Source organism: Cyprinus carpio, chromosome B7 (assembly GCF_018340385.1).
Source record: "Cyprinus carpio isolate SPL01 chromosome B7, ASM1834038v1, whole genome shotgun sequence".
NCBI classification, from domain to species: domain Eukaryota; kingdom Metazoa; phylum Chordata; class Actinopteri; order Cypriniformes; family Cyprinidae; genus Cyprinus; species Cyprinus carpio.
In genome coordinates this window covers 26,217,682-26,233,756 of record NC_056603.1, presented here as the reverse complement: position 1 = coordinate 26,233,756, position 16,075 = coordinate 26,217,682, and the positions used below count along the sequence as shown (strand labels likewise).

General features: G+C 38.1%; 2 protein-coding genes across 3 annotated transcripts in view; both read left to right on the top strand.

Annotated features, from left to right (window-relative positions):
- The first annotated feature begins 3,386 nt into the window (after positions 1-3,386).
- Positions 3,387-6,096, top strand: LOC109055156 (GTP-binding protein RAD-like). Of its 2 annotated transcripts, none has more exons than XM_042728131.1 (5): positions 3,387-3,704; positions 3,837-4,189; positions 4,344-4,417; positions 4,670-4,874; positions 5,107-6,096. In XM_042728131.1, coding segments are annotated over exons 1-5 (912 nt in total). In that variant the 5' UTR covers positions 3,387-3,702; the 3' UTR covers positions 5,385-6,096. The 2 variants fall into 2 exon arrangements, with proteins under 2 accessions (XP_042584065.1, XP_042584066.1); XM_042728132.1 differs by having other exon boundaries at positions 3,391-3,704; positions 3,833-4,189.
- A 256-nt stretch (positions 6,097-6,352) lies between these two features.
- Positions 6,353-16,075, top strand: part of LOC109070849 (cadherin-17-like) — a 31,442-nt gene continuing 21,719 nt past the window's right edge. The window contains exons 1-8 of the mRNA XM_042726834.1: positions 6,353-6,365; positions 7,431-7,554; positions 8,880-8,937; positions 9,032-9,127; positions 12,345-12,479; positions 12,974-13,127; positions 14,126-14,284; positions 15,460-15,656. Coding sequence (XP_042582768.1) covers positions 6,353-6,365; positions 7,431-7,554; positions 8,880-8,937; positions 9,032-9,127; positions 12,345-12,479; positions 12,974-13,127; positions 14,126-14,284; positions 15,460-15,656 — 936 coding nt within the window. The remainder of the gene's footprint in view (positions 6,366-7,430; positions 7,555-8,879; positions 8,938-9,031; positions 9,128-12,344; positions 12,480-12,973; positions 13,128-14,125; positions 14,285-15,459; positions 15,657-16,075) is intronic.

The window sequence follows — 16,075 nt, the reverse complement described above, 5'->3', positions numbered from 1 at the left end:
TTCAATTCCATTTTCCTCCATTTCTTTTAAGTCACTGACTAAAGTGGAGAACACTTTTTCTTGTCCAAAAAATTGGAAATCCTCCTCTCTGCACAACATAACAAGTTGCATTGGATCAATGGAAGACCTGTTGTGTGGTGCAATCTCTGCAAGTGTCATGTACATGGCCAGTATTTTGTGTTTTTTTCTGCCTGAGCCCAGTGGGTTCGCAACTTCGAAAGAATCCTGATACAAGATGAGAGACAATGAAGATGGTGAATCTCGTAAAAGTATATTCTCTTTAAAGTTTCTACCATCTCTCACATCTTCGAGAACATCAGGATTTGTTTCTGTGTCACCTTTAGCTTGGGCATACTGCTCTTTAACAGAGTTCTGAGAGAGGAGTGATTTTACTGTATCCTTGATGGGCACGTACTGGTAGAACCTCTCTTTGCCTTTAGCATCAATGCCCAAATAAGTCTTGACTGGCTCAACATAGCTAAATCTGCTCTTAAAGAAGGTTTTACGGGTTTGATCTGTTCTAAACACTCCTTCGTTGCACATTTTCAGAAGGTTATCTTTTGAGAGATTATCAAGGAGCCTCTTAATATCACTTTCAGGCACATTCAGATTTGTTAACTCTTCATGCATCCTAGACAATAGATGAGTCAAACCAGTGTTGTGTACCTCTTGTATTTCCTCTATTAAGGTCTGAATTGTACTGGCTGGTAACAGCATTTTAGCCTGCATTCGGAGATAAAACATGGCCAGATTGTTCATAAAATCATCTGTGTCCACTTCATCTTTTGTGTTGTCATTATCATCGTCAAAAGTGGTCTCAAAAGTGTGATCTAGTTCACTGTCTGATGACATGGAGTCACAGGCAATTTCAATACAAACATCAAACGTACAACTAAATCTAATAAACAAATAAAATAAGATATACTCTTGTGTTTCCGATTCAAGTGCGAGGCAAAGGTTGAACGGACACGGAAATGTTTTAAACAATTAATATAAGGGCATGACACTTTTGTGCCATATTTAATATGCCAATGAAGATGTTCATGTAAGCTTGGAAAATTTGCTGACACATAGTTACAACCTTCAACAGAGCAAGCCAAATCAACTCCATCAATTTTCCTTTTAAGTACTGGTTTAGCTGTCTTATTGTGAAAGCGGTACATGTGGCTCTGAACGGCACCACGCGTCACAAAAGTGGCAAAGCATTTTGCTACGCCACATGGAAATCTAAAGTTAGCTAGATTCCTGTGTATGCTCAAATGACGAACAAATGCAGTAATTGAAGCTGTGGTGAAATTACAGTGCTTGCACGAGTAATTCATTTTGATGGAAAGCTAACTGGTTATACTCCTGGCTCTAGCTGTATACACATGGCTTTCCACAGCCTGACAAGGGTGTGGCACTGAACTTTCTTTCTTTTTTTTATTTTTTTTTGCTCGTAGTAGTGATGGTAAAGTTACTTACTGATTTTCTGGAAGTCCCGATAAGCAGTTGGTGAAGGATCCGCGATTCAAAGATGGAAACTCCGGCAGAGGCCACGGGTGGGAAAAATACGTTAAAGGCTGTGAAAACGTCTCCGTCGGAGCTCTCACGGAAACGTTTTCGCTGAATTCCTCTCAGGCAAAAAGTTAAAGATATCAACACAAAGACGAAAACAAAATAAATAACTTTACAACCACAAGACAAAGCCGTGTATAAAGAAACGTAAATTTGAGTAATAGTCTGTTATTAACGGAGCTTAACGTTAACGACTGTGAAGACGTCTCCGTCGGAGCTCTCACGGAAACGTTTTCGCTGAATTCCTCTCAGGCAAAAAGTTAAAGAAATCAACACAAAGACGAAAACAAAATAAATACAACCACAAGACAAAGCCGTGTGTAAAGAAACTTAAATTTGAGAATTAACGGAACTTGTCTGTCACTGACGACGAGTCAGAAATTCAAGTGCTGCCTCTTTCGCGCTTTTTTCCCCACAGATTCTAGATCTCTCTAGACTGGGTAAACCCCGCCCACTCTGGCGCTTTGATCTCGCCAAACAGCTCTGGAAACTTGGACGTTTATCTCTCCTGCTTCCGAAGAAAAAAATATAGCCCTGATGTTTGTAAAATAAAAATCCCATGGTACGTATTTATGAGTTAACCGGACAGCCCCAATTTTGGCAAGTAATGCACATGACATAGCCTACCCAAAATAAAAAGGCTGCTGCTCATACGTCATTCTGAATAGACACATAACCAACATATATTTACAAAGCTTGAGAGTTTTGGCTCAAGTTCAAAACTCAAAATTAATCAGATGTTATTAATATTGAGATATATAAGCTCAAAAATAAAAACAACAAATATTAAGATTATATTTATTAAATGTATAAAAATATTAATATTTAAATATTAATATACATAATTATGTGAAAATACTATTGCAACTTATAACCAATGGTCATGCTTCAGTTCAAATCTGAGGATGATATCTCAAAAAATTATGCGTTTATGAAGCCTATATGTTAGACCATGTCAGGGGAGACTTTGGAGAAGTTTAAGATAAGGCTTATCAAATATTTTATTGCCCTGTTAACACCCATTTACACCCAAACACCCATTTACAGTCACAAAACAAACAAACAAAAAATATTCTTAGAATCTTATGTGAATTCTTTAAAAAATATCTATTGTATGGAATAGAAACCTCCTGCAGCAGGTGCATCAGAGTACAAGTTACATGACACATTTTAATTTATTAATATTACACTTTTACTTAAAGCTCACCATCGAGTATTTACATCATATTCCGGTAATGAATTATGAACAACAATAATCTGGAGCCGTCCATGTGAAAGCGTTACAAAGAAAGATATGATAAAAAAAGGAAAATTACAGTAGTTTACTTTACTATTTACAGTACTATAGTGGCTAAATTGTGATTTTTTTACAGTAATGCTTTGACTACTGTGATTTCAACTGTAATGCTTGGACTACTGTGATTTTTACAGTCTTACTGTAAACTTTACAATATTTTACTGTAAAAATCTTATACAGTAATGTTACTGTGAAATCGACAGTAAATAACTGTAGATTTCACAGCCATTTTTTACAGTGTATATATATATATATATATATTATATATAATGTTCATTAAAACCTAATTTACCATATATGGTTAAGTGTCTTGTCTTCCCATTCATAGCATTTTCACATTGTTTGCTTTTAAAATCGCGAATTTCTGAGCTCAGCTTGAAAGACCAGCTTAAACCACTTAAAACTAGCAAGATGACAAATAATAATAATAAATAAAAATATTTATACCCTGACTTATTTACCTATTTATGTTCCCCCATGAACCATTTGTCATGTTCGGACTATACGCCTTTGCTTTACCTACATGCAGTGAAGAACGCATCTCATGGCTGTAGTAAAAGCGGGACATGATTCAGCCCTTCGCCCGCGCAGGGGAGGGAAGACCCTCGCAGAATTGTGAATCACACGCACTGGATCCCGCTCCTCCCTCAAAATGATGTTACTACTATAAAGACGCGTGGTTCTTGATCCGAGGCAAGCCCTCCCTCGGGCTGACGTCAGTCACTCGCATAAATAAAGGATGTGTCTCATCACCGATCATAAGCGAAACCCTCAGCGGAAGAATAACGGCGTTAAACGGACTAACTGGAATTTTGACATTAAACGAGAAACGCTGTAGCCGCAGTCACATGTAAGTATCATTTTGACATGTTTTCAGATCTTCTCAACTCCTCTTGGTATTTAATATTATAGGTAGCCTATAAGTTCATACTAAAGTGTCATTATACAGTACAGTTGTTATAATACAGTTTCACACAGACAGGTTTGGAGTCATGACTTTGAACAAAGGAGACAAGTTGAGAAACATGGACAAGAGGAGAGGTAGCATGCCGTTTCCCCTGCACCTGCAGAACCTGCACAGGAGGAGCATGCCTGTGGACGACCGAGAGCTGCGCTCGATGCCCGAGGCTCAGCCCAGCCTCCTGCGCTTCAGTCCGGCAGAGGAGCACAGGAACAGCTGCGTGTCCGACTCCTCCGACTCGGTCATCTCGTCCGGCAGCGACTCAGACGGACAGGTCTACAAGGTGGTCCTCCTGGGCGAGCACGGCGTCGGGAAGTCGAGTTTGGCCAGAATATTTGGAGGAGTCGAAGACAGCAGCGACTGCGAGGAAACAGGTAAATGTCTTTATTCTTAAGTGCTTGAATTAAGATTTTCCCTTCAAGCTAAACATTTCTGACCTTCATTTCAGGAAACACATATGACAGATCCCTTGAAAAACTTGTGTAACATTACAGATGTGTAATTAAGTATTGTGCACCTTCATTTCAGGAAACACATATGACAGATCCCTTGTGGTTGATGATGAGGAGACGTCAATCCTTCTCTATGACGTATGGGAACAGGTAAGCAATGGCATTAAGAGTAATATTTATTTTAAATAATTTAACCAAATTAAAATAATTAAAAATTAAAATAAATACAAATATAAAAAATGTTTATAGTAATTTATCTTGATTTAAACGTATATATATATATATATATATATATATATATATATATATATATATATGACAAAATGTTTAAAATTTATATTTATAATATAATATATATAGAGAGATATTTATATTAATATCTCTCTCTCTCTCTCTCTACAGGATAACAGCCAGTGGCTGAAAGATCAGTGCATGCGTATGGGAGACGCCTACATCATTGTGTACTCAGTGACAGACAAGTCCAGCTTTGAGAAAGCTTCAGAGCTACGAATCCAGCTGCGCAGAGCTCGGCAGTCAGAAAACATCCCCATCATCCTGGTGGGAAACAAGAGTGACTTGGTGCGGTCCCGAGAAGTTTCTGTAGATGGTAAGATTTCACCTGATGACTTCTCTATTTTTTTAAACCTGGGAGATAGAAACAGACTTTGCAGTCTCTGGTTGGAGTCAGGTTGTAGATGTTTTGGATAAAGTATTTCTCGGTCTCCTGAGCTCTGAGTAACAGCCAAGAGGCATAGTAAAGATGACACGTAGCCTCCATCCCTCTGGTAATGGAGTCAATGCTCACTTGCACGTGCGTCTCTTTTTCCTCGTCTCTCTAGAGGGCAGTGCCTGTGCTGTTGTGTTTGACTGCAAGTTCATTGAGACCTCAGCCTCCCTACATCACAATGTGCGTGACCTCTTCGAGGGCATCGTCCGGCAAATTCGCCTTCGCAAGGACAGCAAGGAAGAAAACGCCCGCCGCATGGCCAACTGCAAGCGCCGAGAGAGCATTAGCAAAAAGGCCAAACGTTTCCTGGGCCGCATTGTGGCCCGGAAGAACAAGAAGATGGCCTTCAGACAGAAGTCCAAATCCTGTCACGACCTGTCAGTGCTATGAAAAACTGGACTAATATGCCCTCTGATACCCACGACCAGAAGCTGTGTGTTTTTCATGCTTATATGAGGACTATTTAGCTGTACAGAAAAATATGAACTTGTTTTGTAAACTGAGAAGAGATAATATATGAAACAAAGCTGACAAAATCAAATTGATTATGTTGACTGGCATGAGGCTTTTTATTGTTATGTTACTTTTTTCTGTTATGCTGCCTTAATATGTATAGTTGTCATATTCTGCGCATGTAAATAGGAGGTAAATGCACAAATCACAATGTTCCCTTTGGAGGGCTGTGGGTATGTTTGCACAAAGGCAAAAGAAATAGGTTATTTTCCTTATGTGGACTAGAGCTGTATCAGATGTCTAAAGGATGAGCACAAGTCATTTTTCTTGTTAAATAACATATGGAATCAAATGTTACTTGAAACTGAGTGCGCAGGTTCGTAACTCAGCCAAGACACCGAACTAGAAGGTTTGGTTTATTTGGGGAGGTGGGGTGGGGTAGGGCAAGGGGCAATATAGGGTGTTTCGATATAAGAGTTCTAATTATTCTGCCATCTATGCTCCATGTGCAAATGAATGACATAGAAGCAATAAATTATGTGTTGTGAGCTGTTTTTAAAAAATGTTTGATTTGCACTTAATGCCATTTGATATTATTGAGTTTTGTTACATGTTTACAGCTGGATTTATAATAAAATAATAAAAAAAAATGCAATGTCAATTTGCATGGTGTTTTATCTACTACAAACACAAAATACACTTTCAGACTTGAGGCTATTATACCATGTAATTTATTCCCCCATACATATGCAAGCGAGGGACTTGCTAGTCAGTTGTGAAATTGGAGGAAACAAGGTAGTTAAAAGTTTTCTCAGCAAATTAAGAAAGCTAATCATTAATAAGTTTCAAAGCAGATGCAATGTTCTTGTAACACTTAAAGCCATTCTCAATTTCGCTCATGGGAAATGGGGACTGGAGGTAAGAGCTGCTTTTATTAAACAGCATGATCTACAAAGAAGCGCATACGATTTTTTTACAGTTAATTTGCAGAGTTGTGTTTTGCAGCATCACTGATTGCAGTACAGTGTCTTTATGGGTTTCTTTAAAAGTTCGACTACAGAGACTAGCCTATTTAGTTGTGCAAGGCGTAGCCTATTCATTTATATTTCTTTGTTTACAGATGAGATTGTAGCCTACAAACTTTGGTTTGTTTGTTTGTTTGTTTGTTTGTTTTCATTCATGTAACCGCTGGTTACACGCAGAATTTACTTTCATAGGCCTACCTGACAGATTGTTTTATGATCATGTTTTGTGTGTGTGTGTGTGTGTATATATATATATAAAACTTCAGCCTAAATCCTGTAGCCTACCTATCGCTGAAAATACGTAGGCTGCAGAAGTAACTCGATGCCTAACGTGATGTTACATTAATGAGGTGCATGATAGAGGCTATTTACACTAAGTGCAAATAGCAATGCATTCTATTTACAGTAAGTGAAAATAGCAGTATTTTTTAACAATATGCTATTTACATAGAGCTATAGATTCTATTTACACTATGTTAAAATATCAGGATGTTCTGCTATTTATACTGGATGCACCTTATTGGGACAATAAAGCCCAACTATATTTTATTTTCAACTTTTTGATTGTTTCCTTCATTTTTATTGAAAATAAATGCCTTTTCGATGTGATATGACTTTGAGTATGAAAAGGGAGGGCAAAAAGTTAGCCAAAAGGCGGGTTCGAAACCGGGTCGATCGCATCAAAAAGACTACTATATAATATTAGTGTAAATAGCCTCTGCCAACAAGGCAGGCTATTTGCACTTAATGTAAGACACTCCATTTCTTTTATGTTGGCCGGTCATATATGTATATTTGTATATATATATATATATATATATATATATATATATATATATATATATATATATATATATATATATACATATTGTTTTTACAGGCCAACAGCGCATAGGAAAGGTTTTCATCACTTGCACGATTTCACTAATAATAGCTATATGTTAAGCATTTGGCCCAGTCGACAACTGCCGGCCTGGTCCTGAGATGGGCAGACCGACCCGATCAGAGGATCAGAGGTTACCCAAACTGGACATTCAGTCAAAATCAAACACATCATCAGAGAAGTGCAACACAAGCTTACTGTCAGTAAAAGCCAGATAATTTACTGTAAAAAGGAAAGGCAGTGCAGAAGAACTTTGAGAAAGCAAAGTTTGTATAAAAGCCCTGCGCGAGACTGTTTTCTTAATCACGCTTTCACTGAATTTCTGACCATTACGCCTGCTCCTGCAAACATTCTAATATTGCATATAATTTTGGCGCATCAGGGAGCCACTATTAATATGTAGGGTTGTTAAATCGCTTTTGAATGAGCGCTTACTGTTCACTTTCACTTTTCACTTTTGATTTCACGATCACGTGCACTCTGTGTAAAGGAAGCACATGTTATAAAATCATATATCTGTCAATGAACTCAGGATCTGTTGAGCAGCAAAATCCTCCATTATGGTCTTGTCAGTGATCCTTAAGCCCAGAACACACCAAGCCGATGCCGACGAATTAGTGGCGACGAAAGCAAACTGCGGGGTCGGCTCACGTCAGCAGCGTCTGGGTCCAAAGTTGCCCTGACACACCAAGCTGACGCTCGACACCTGGCAAAGTAGCACGTCCGTTCTGCGTTTTTTCTCGTGCACTGGTTCGCCAGCTGAACAGCCAATCAGAATGATCAGATGGCCTGACTGACCGACGAGTTCCGACGCAGATTCAACATGTCGAGGACCAACTTCAGCTGACAGTGCGGAACACACTGAGAAAACTGAGGAACAAAAGCTGCCTGACGGCCGACCGTCGGCTAGATGTGTTCCAGGCTTTACTCTCAACCTGTGATCAATCAAATCTGACTCCTGCATGCTGCAGCTTGAGTTGGATGAAGGGTTGCCAAATCCGCATTTTTTTTTTTTCACAGAAATTGGCTACTTTTAAACTGTTGCAGCGGGTTGATTGTCCCCATGGGTTAAAGGTTTGAAATATTACATAAATTACATTTGACTGAAATCCTTGTAATGAAACATTTTGCACCTATGCTATGATAAAACAGTGCCCCCCATTTCATCCTGTCCCCACTATGTCCTATTTTTGAAAAACTAAAATATGGTCACCCTAGGTAAAGAGACTGCTGTGGGCTATTTGCAATATAGTCTATTTAGGCTACATCACAACACAAACCTACAGTATGGCAGCTGACGCTGTGGCTTTAAGATAAAATAAATATCAACACAAACTTACAAAGTGCACCTTTAAAAGAAAATCCATTAGTCAGTTTCTGTCTCTTAGAGGAACTTTAAAAACTACTGTATGCAGGGACAAAAAAAAAAAAAAAAAAAAAAAAAATACATCAACAACAAAATAGACTGAACTTTGAAGCAAAGCATGAATGCTAAAATGATGTTGTTGGTTTTTTTGTCTTAAGGATGAAGGCACCTGTTGTCTTGATGGAATCTCTGAGTGCTTGGTTTATTGCACTGAGTGTAAGTTCTCTTAGTTAGCCTTTTTGCCTGTACTATATAAATGTTTATCACTCAACATGTTTTACCTTCTGCAATTAATTGCTTTCTATTTTAGGTGCTGTCTCAGAACATTTTGCTTTCTGAGACTGCTCATCTTAAAATTGGTGTTCCAGAAAACTATGATGGTATTTTCCCATGGTACCTCACCAAGGTGAGTTCTTTCTGTAAGGAGGACAAAATGACTTTGGAAAGTTTACATGTGAGTAGAAGCTTTAGCTTGGCTTATATTGGGTATGTCCATAGTAAAAAAATAAAAATAAAATATAATAATTATTATTATTATTATTATTAATAACAGGCTCAGTTGAAGCAGGTAATTAATCCAGTAACTGAAACTGTGTGTACAGACTGAGTAGATGTGTAGACAGAGTAGACAGATGAAGAGGGGAAGCGCTTTGAAGAGCTGAGAAGGTTAAAAGGAGTGTTTTGCACCTAATACAAGATGATACAAGTTGCCAATTTGTCTAGCTATGTTTTCGTTGACTAGACTGATGAAAATGGCATTTCAAGTAATCAAGACAGGAGATGATGAAGGCATGTAGAATGCAAGCCTCTTTCATATTACGTGTGGTGTGGAGGTGTACTGTTATTTAGTCTAGACAGACAAACTGATGTCATTTTTAAAAGTGTGCGGATGTGACACCAAGGTTCTGAACATTTCAGTAGGCAAAGAATTTTAATAAGCAGTTCTGACTTATTAGGATACACGTTGTTAGATCAGGTGAGTAAAGTACAGTACCACTGAGTGAAAGAAATTGCTGTGTATGTTATTTATAGACTGCATGTACTGTAGATGGTTAAAATGGACTGTCCTTGTGCTGTGATGTGCACAGAACTAAAGAGTTCTGCAAATGTATTAATGACTGCTTCTAAGAGCAACATAGAGAAAGGACTGAAAAAGCAGAGCACTGAACACGCCATTCAATAAACCCTACATCCCACTTCCCAGAGCACTCAGAACTCAAGGTGTAATTATGAGCAGGCATTCACGCACAAACCAGTCGTCACCAGACTAAATATGGCGCTCCTGTACAATGCCTTACTTCAAACCCTGTGTCAGACATCTTTACCAGATGTCGTTTAGTAATAGCCTGGTTGCTCTCCAAAAAGCTTTTCACTTTGACACTGTAATTGGAGGCATTTCTGAAAGACTGTTTGGGTCCTAGTGCTACTCGCTCATCATTTTCTGTATCTGACGGCATGCTATCAAAACTGTTTTCTGTGTCCAAATCAAGTATAATGGCCTACATACGAGTGGGTGGATAATTACGTGCCCCCTGTATGATCACTGAAAGAACAGAATGATGGATACATAATATTTGTTTAGGCTTACAAAAATAAGCGACAAATGATGCCATTTTTTTTTTTTTTAGCTCAAGTTGAATTGTGTTCTTGCTGCAGGTGCCACAGATAGAACTGATCCATTTTTGTTAGCTTTTTTACCACAGTCAGTCAAAATAACCAAGCATGGGTTTAAAAGACTCTGTTCCCTGGATATCCTGTGCAGACGTGTAGGCAGCATTTCAGATTGAGCAAGGGGAAAAGCGAGCTACAAAGTGCCACACGAGTCATGCTGTGTGGAACTAGCACTTCGATCAATCTTTACCTTTCCTAATAAAAACTCACTGGCATGCCATTCTAAATATGCTAGGCAAGCATGAAAAAAAATAAAAATAAATTTAAAAAAAACTATTCAGAGATACATTCCAGGAACCAGACAAAAGAATTACAATTCGGGCCAGGCAGATGGGAATTTTTGGCATGACACTGACTGTTCAGGTCTGTGTGCTATTTAAAATATGTGACCACATGCACACTGTACCCTGTATTGGATGTGCCAGTACTGAACACAAAGCATTTGGAGCCTCATGCCCAGCTTAATTCTGAATCTCTATGTGCACTGGTGTCAACCACTGAGCCACACAACTGCTGTCAACAGCAACAGCCACATTTATTCACAGACATTTAGAGAACGGTCAGCCAAACATCAATACCGTCTCACTGACCACTTCTACTACGCAACCAGTGTTTACACTAACAGCCATTAATGTGCTCTTCAAGTGCTCTTTTTCGTAAATATCTTAACTGCGAGTTCCGACCACACAAATGACCAAGCCATGTTTACAAGTGGGAACTTGTATTTACTAGATGGTACATGAGATGCCAAGCTGTGACGCTGGAAGGAGCATGCCGATTTGAAACATGGCAGAAACACTGATCTAAATATGGATGATATATTTATAATCTATAAAGAGATCTGAATGCAAGTGAACAGAAAGCAAGTCTGTAGTTAATGGTGTTTAATATTCAACTTTCACAGTTTGCTTTACATATAGGCCTATTTGTGATTCCCCATACATTAAGTTAGTGACATAAATTAATATTTCCAATATATCATTTTGAATTCTGGTGTTGTTACGCTGGTTTATTGCTCGCAATATAATTAAATTGTTTTGTTTAGGGTACTTCCATGTTATGTACTTGAAATCATGAGGTCATTACAAAGAATGCCTGACTCGTTTCCCAGAATATGCATTTAAAGGCAGCAAAAGGTGGTCACTGTGATTTAATCAAGCAGCTCGAATCATCAGCCATTTAGAATGTAGCTTGTTTAACTCGTCCACATAAAGTAGCTTCGGTGGCCAGATAACTGGTTAAATTACGGCTGCGTAATTAATCAAAAAAACAAAACTGTGATTATGATTACAGCTCCCGCAATAAAATAACTGTGAAAAGTGTCGGATAAACCAGCATTCTGTTTAAATATAGTACCACTGCAGCAAATGTTATTTTCAACAATGTGCTATTTTGCAGAGTGGAACATTGTAACTAATTACAGAGCACATTGACACAACGGCCAATTGGATGCATTTGAATGTCACCTGCTCAAAATGCCAGTTTGGTTTAGCGCAGACACTTTTATTGTTAGCAGCAAAGTACAGACATAATGTAAATAAGGTATACTTTCTGTAGACAGCTCTATTGATTGTTAATGGATTTGTTTTTTGCGAGAGTGCAGAACTGAAGTGATTCATAGCTTCAGTGATTATAAGGGGATTTTTTTGTGCATGTCAGTGTACAAACTATTCACTATTTGAAAAGAAAGTTTTTCATGCTGTTAAAAAGAAAATTGGTCATCTATACACTGCAAAATGTAGGGACTGACAACCAAAGAAATGACAAAGTAGCATTTGCGTGAAAAGCTAGTGATTCCTTTCCAAAGAAAAAGGGTAGGTTGACCTGGTAAAGCCCTTGGTGGAGTGGGTGGGGTGTTTGTGTGTTTTTTTTTTTTTTTTTTTTTATGTAGATATGATGACTATATGCATATTTAAAGATTGTGTTATACTTATCATATTTTGATTTTACAGTTGCCAGATCTCCCCCTGACCTTCTCTGATCTGACTGTAAGTGGTGACGATGAAGGGATTTTTGGGGTAGAGTCAGGCTTCCTGTATGCCCTTAAACCTCTGGACAGAGAGAAGCAGCCGTCTTACTCCTTGCAGGTGCAGAATCTTAAAGGAATTTCATTTATGTTAAAAATCAATCAAAAAAAGAAATGAAGAGTTTAAATGCAAAAGCCTCTAAGTGCCATTTGAAATTTTCTTCTAAATTTAGCATTTTTCTCAGGCTCCTATGTTTATGTTCCATTATTTCACTGACAAGAATCTATTTATTGCCATTAATGTGAAATTTCTGAACCTACACATACAGTAGGAGCCTGATAAAACTGCTCACTTTTGCATCTGAACTCTTGAAATGTTCCTTTGTCTTAGACCCATATTTAATGCAGATGTCTTTAATGTAAGACTTGTTTTTGTCATTCATTCTTTTAACATTTGCCTACATTCAGCATTGGCTATAGCACATGGCTTCTTGAGTGCAGCCCAAAATAACAAATGCTGACGAAAATCGCAGGTCAATGAAACGTGAGGCAAAAAGAATTGAGCTCTAATAAGACATGCTGCTCGAGTGATTTGACCTGAGTATTTTTTCCCAGGTGTCCTTCACAAAGTCCATGCACGCTCAGAGCTTTACTGTCGAGGTGTGCGTCATCGATAAGAACGACAACGTGCCGGTGTTCTTGGAAGAGAGCATGAGAGGCAGCGTGCAGCTGGGGCTTCTCAAAGGTGGTTGGGAGAAGAGCACAGCAGGCCTGTGCTAGAGAACTTCCTTTGCTTGATGCTCATCCTAATTGCCTTGACTTTTTCTTAAATTCTACAGGCGTGCGATGCTAAACGAGATCAACTGTTAGTCTGAATGCCACACATTTCTTATGCCACACCATAAATTAGAGTAGCGTAGTAGCACGGTTAGAAATAGCTTAGTGTGGCATAATTGAATGGTATTTTTTTATTTTTCATTTCAATAATGAGACACATGAAAAGCCTATTGGATTATGAGGACAAGCTGTTTTACTGTGATGACAGATGAAATGAAGCACTAACACTAACATGTTCTTCAGGTTTTCTCAGAAACGCTAACAGAGATTGGAGTGAATAACAAGACCAAAATGAAAAATGCCATTGCTCAGTAATGCTCAGAGATTTCTCATCTTCTATTTTAAGAACATGACCTCAGAGGCTTCATGCTAAGGAAGAAAACGAAAATACTTAAGAAGCAAATGTTGATAATGATTCAACATTTATGTCAGCGCAGTGAAGTCACCCTCTTATGCTGAATATACATTGGTAATGATTTGAATATAGAACATCATTAATGACCTGTGTTGAATGTCAGCCTAGTTGTGAGATTGTAAACTGTTTTGCAATCACTTGATTGCAATCAAACATTAAGAATAGGGCAATGAAGGAAAGTAGAATGTATTCTGGTTCAACAAAATAAACTCTATAGCCAGCTGTCGACTCATGCCAGTAATTAAAAAATTATTTTCTGTGGTAATCAACGACTTTACATGATGCGTAGTATAGCCAGTCACATTTCCTCAATCTTCTCGCTGTCGTTTCCTGTCTCCTTTCACACTGTATATATTAATAAAATTATTTAATTGTAAGAAAAAGCTATTTTTGAAATTCAGTTCTGTTAATATGCAAATAACCACCATTTGCTCGTCAAAATCTAAATCCGTCAGTTCAGTCGGTTCATGTAGATTGTGATAAATAATTCTGATGTGTGTGTGTCGTTGTCACAGGAATCCCGTTCATGCAGGTGGAAGCGCTGGACCGAGACGACAGAAACACGGCCCACGCGGACCTGCATTTCAGTCTTCTGGACCAGATACCACGCATCCCTGCCAGCTACATGTTCTCCATCGATTCCATCACTGGAGAAGTGTTCCTAACAGAGGATGGTAATAAACTACTGCTGTTTGTGTGTGAATGAAATGAATAATCAGACTGATATATTTGGCAAAGAATAATTAATAATATGATATGCATTACATCAGTCAGTGTCTCTTAAACACCATGCCATTGCATCAGTCAATCAAATCCTGAAAAGGCATAGAAATATACCTACTTTTTCTTGTGAATTCTGTATAGTTGCCTCATGCTTTTTTAGTGTCTTGGTGTTAATTGAAAGACAGTATCCCTTTTTGTCTCCCTTCCTCATCCTTTACTCCTCTCAACCCAATTCCTCCATGAAATCAGCTAATAACTCTCTCTCTTTCTCTCTTTCACTCAGCCAGTCCAATACGCTCTGCTTATTGCATTGTTAAATCAGCTGTTAACTACATTACCCTTTGGTTTTTTAAACATGGCTGCTAAATTAAAATGATTTTGAATCAGTGCCAAACCTCACAAAGCCAGAAAAGAAAGCTGGTTAATTTGAGTGAGTCACCGAGAGCCCGAGCCATCAGGTCAGCTCAGAGGATTCTGGTTCATATATAACTAGAGCAGCCTGGCATCAGCTCAGAGAGAGATAAAAACAGAAACTTAATATGCTCAGAGAGTGTTTGTACACTGTGTTTTCATGAGGCAGTGCAGACAATAGATGGTCTTTACTGCTGCCTTTAAGTTGCTCACGGGGAGAAATAAACTGGAATAGTTAGGCAATAAACAAAACCTGTAGCTGAATTAAAAACAAAAACAACTGATTTTTACAGTTTAGTTACACTCAAAGAACTGTGCATTTAATATAAAGTGGGTCCATATATGTGACCATCTCTGTGAAAACCCAGCTAAAGTCATTTTTTATGACATTACATTATATCTTTAATATTGTAGGGCTATGTCAAAGATTGAAATTATAGTGACATTAATGGTTGAAATCAAACGTTGATGCATGTTATCTCATAATAAGATTTTGAGACTTTAGATTTCACAGAGAGGGTCACATATTAAAATAGAAAATTCAAGTTTAAAATGATAATAATATTTCACAATATTGCTGTTTTTGCTGTATTTCTGATCAAATAAATGCTTCAAATAGACTTCATTCAAAAATGTAGGCTACTACATATTTTCCCTTTTGATCTTTGTGCTTCAGCTTTATTTTATTTTTTTCTTAATGTGTCCATCTGGCCAGGTGCCTCAACTTTAGATCCAGAAATGTGTGGCCGCTACAAGCTGTCTGTGATGGTACAGGACATGGCCGGCAAGTCTAACGCTTTCTTCTCCACTGGAACTGTGTTAGTGGAGGTGACTGGGAACGCATGGGCCTCACCTGACCCTGTGAGACTGCAAGAGAATCTGCCTGGACCATACCCCATCCAAATCTCACAGGTATAACGAAAGCAGAGGACTCTAGGAGCACTGACGGCATGAGATGGATATCCTGTGTGTGTGTGTGTGTGTGTGTGTGTGTGTGTGTGTGTGTGTGTGTGTCTCAATACTAAAATAACATATTTATATTTTTGTTACATTCATACATTATATATATATGTATATATATTAACATAGGTGAGTCTGTTTTATATTGCATTCATCCTCTTCAAAGGCAAGTTGTAGCAGCATCCCACAATTGCACATGGCTTTCATCATGACATGACCTTTTGCTTGATGTTCAGAATTTATATTAGTCACGACTCACTGCCATCCTAACATACAGTCACTGTCTATGAAACATCTGATACCATGATAGTGGATGTGGGGCATCTACTTTCTACCGCTTAGCACTTATGTTTAATTAATTTTGCATCTAT